Raw genomic sequence first — 506 nt, 5'->3', positions numbered from 1 at the left:
AGCAGCAGGGCCTGGCGGGGTACGACCCCAATCTGGATGTGCTTCTGGGTGAGCAGCTCGGTGTGACGGCGGGGGCTGCGGGCAGCCCCGTTCCCTTGTTCCCCAGTTGTCTTTATAAGGAGCTTTAGATCCAAATTCCCTCCTCCTCTTATTCCCCTTTGGTCTGGTTTGAGCGCGGGGCAGACCCGATGGTGCAGGATGCCAGGGTGGGGTGAACCCTTTTGTCCTGCCCTGAGCATCCTTCCTCCCCCCAGTGACGGAGGGGAAGCTGCAGTCCGTGGCTGAGCTGCAGCAAGCTGCTCTGCAGTGCACAGTGAGTAACCCTGCGGTGCTGCCAGCCCCTTGCTTCCCAGACGTGGTTTCTCCTGTGTCGTGCAATTGCGTGCGAGCTCCCTGCTGTGCTCTGGTGCAGGCTGGAGGCCAGGGGAGCTGCTGCAGCATCGTGCACGTGGTGAGCTGCGAGGAGGAATTCCAGCAGCAGCAGCTGGATCTGCTCTGGAGGATGC

At 61.9% G+C, this 506-nt stretch overlaps 1 protein-coding gene across 1 annotated transcript in view; it reads left to right on the top strand.

Moving 5' to 3' along the window:
- Positions 1 to 254: 254 nt before the first annotated feature.
- Positions 255 to 506, top strand: part of DALRD3 (DALR anticodon binding domain containing 3) — a gene marked incomplete at both ends in the record, with an annotated part of 2079 nt that continues 1827 nt past the window's right edge. Inside the window, 2 exons of the mRNA XM_010020518.1 lie at positions 255 to 313; positions 413 to 506. The exon at positions 413 to 506 is cut by the window's right edge and continues 9 nt beyond it. Of these exons, the coding sequence (XP_010018820.1) occupies positions 255 to 313; positions 413 to 506 (153 nt within the window). The remainder of the gene's footprint in view (positions 314 to 412) is intronic.

Source organism: Nestor notabilis, unplaced genomic scaffold (genome assembly GCF_000696875.1).
Source record: "Nestor notabilis isolate BGI_N333 unplaced genomic scaffold, ASM69687v1 scaffold16738, whole genome shotgun sequence".
Taxonomy (NCBI): Eukaryota; Metazoa; Chordata; class Aves; order Psittaciformes; family Psittacidae; genus Nestor; species Nestor notabilis.
The sequence above is the reverse complement of the archived record's forward strand: the minus strand, read 5'-3'. Positions and strand labels throughout refer to the sequence as shown.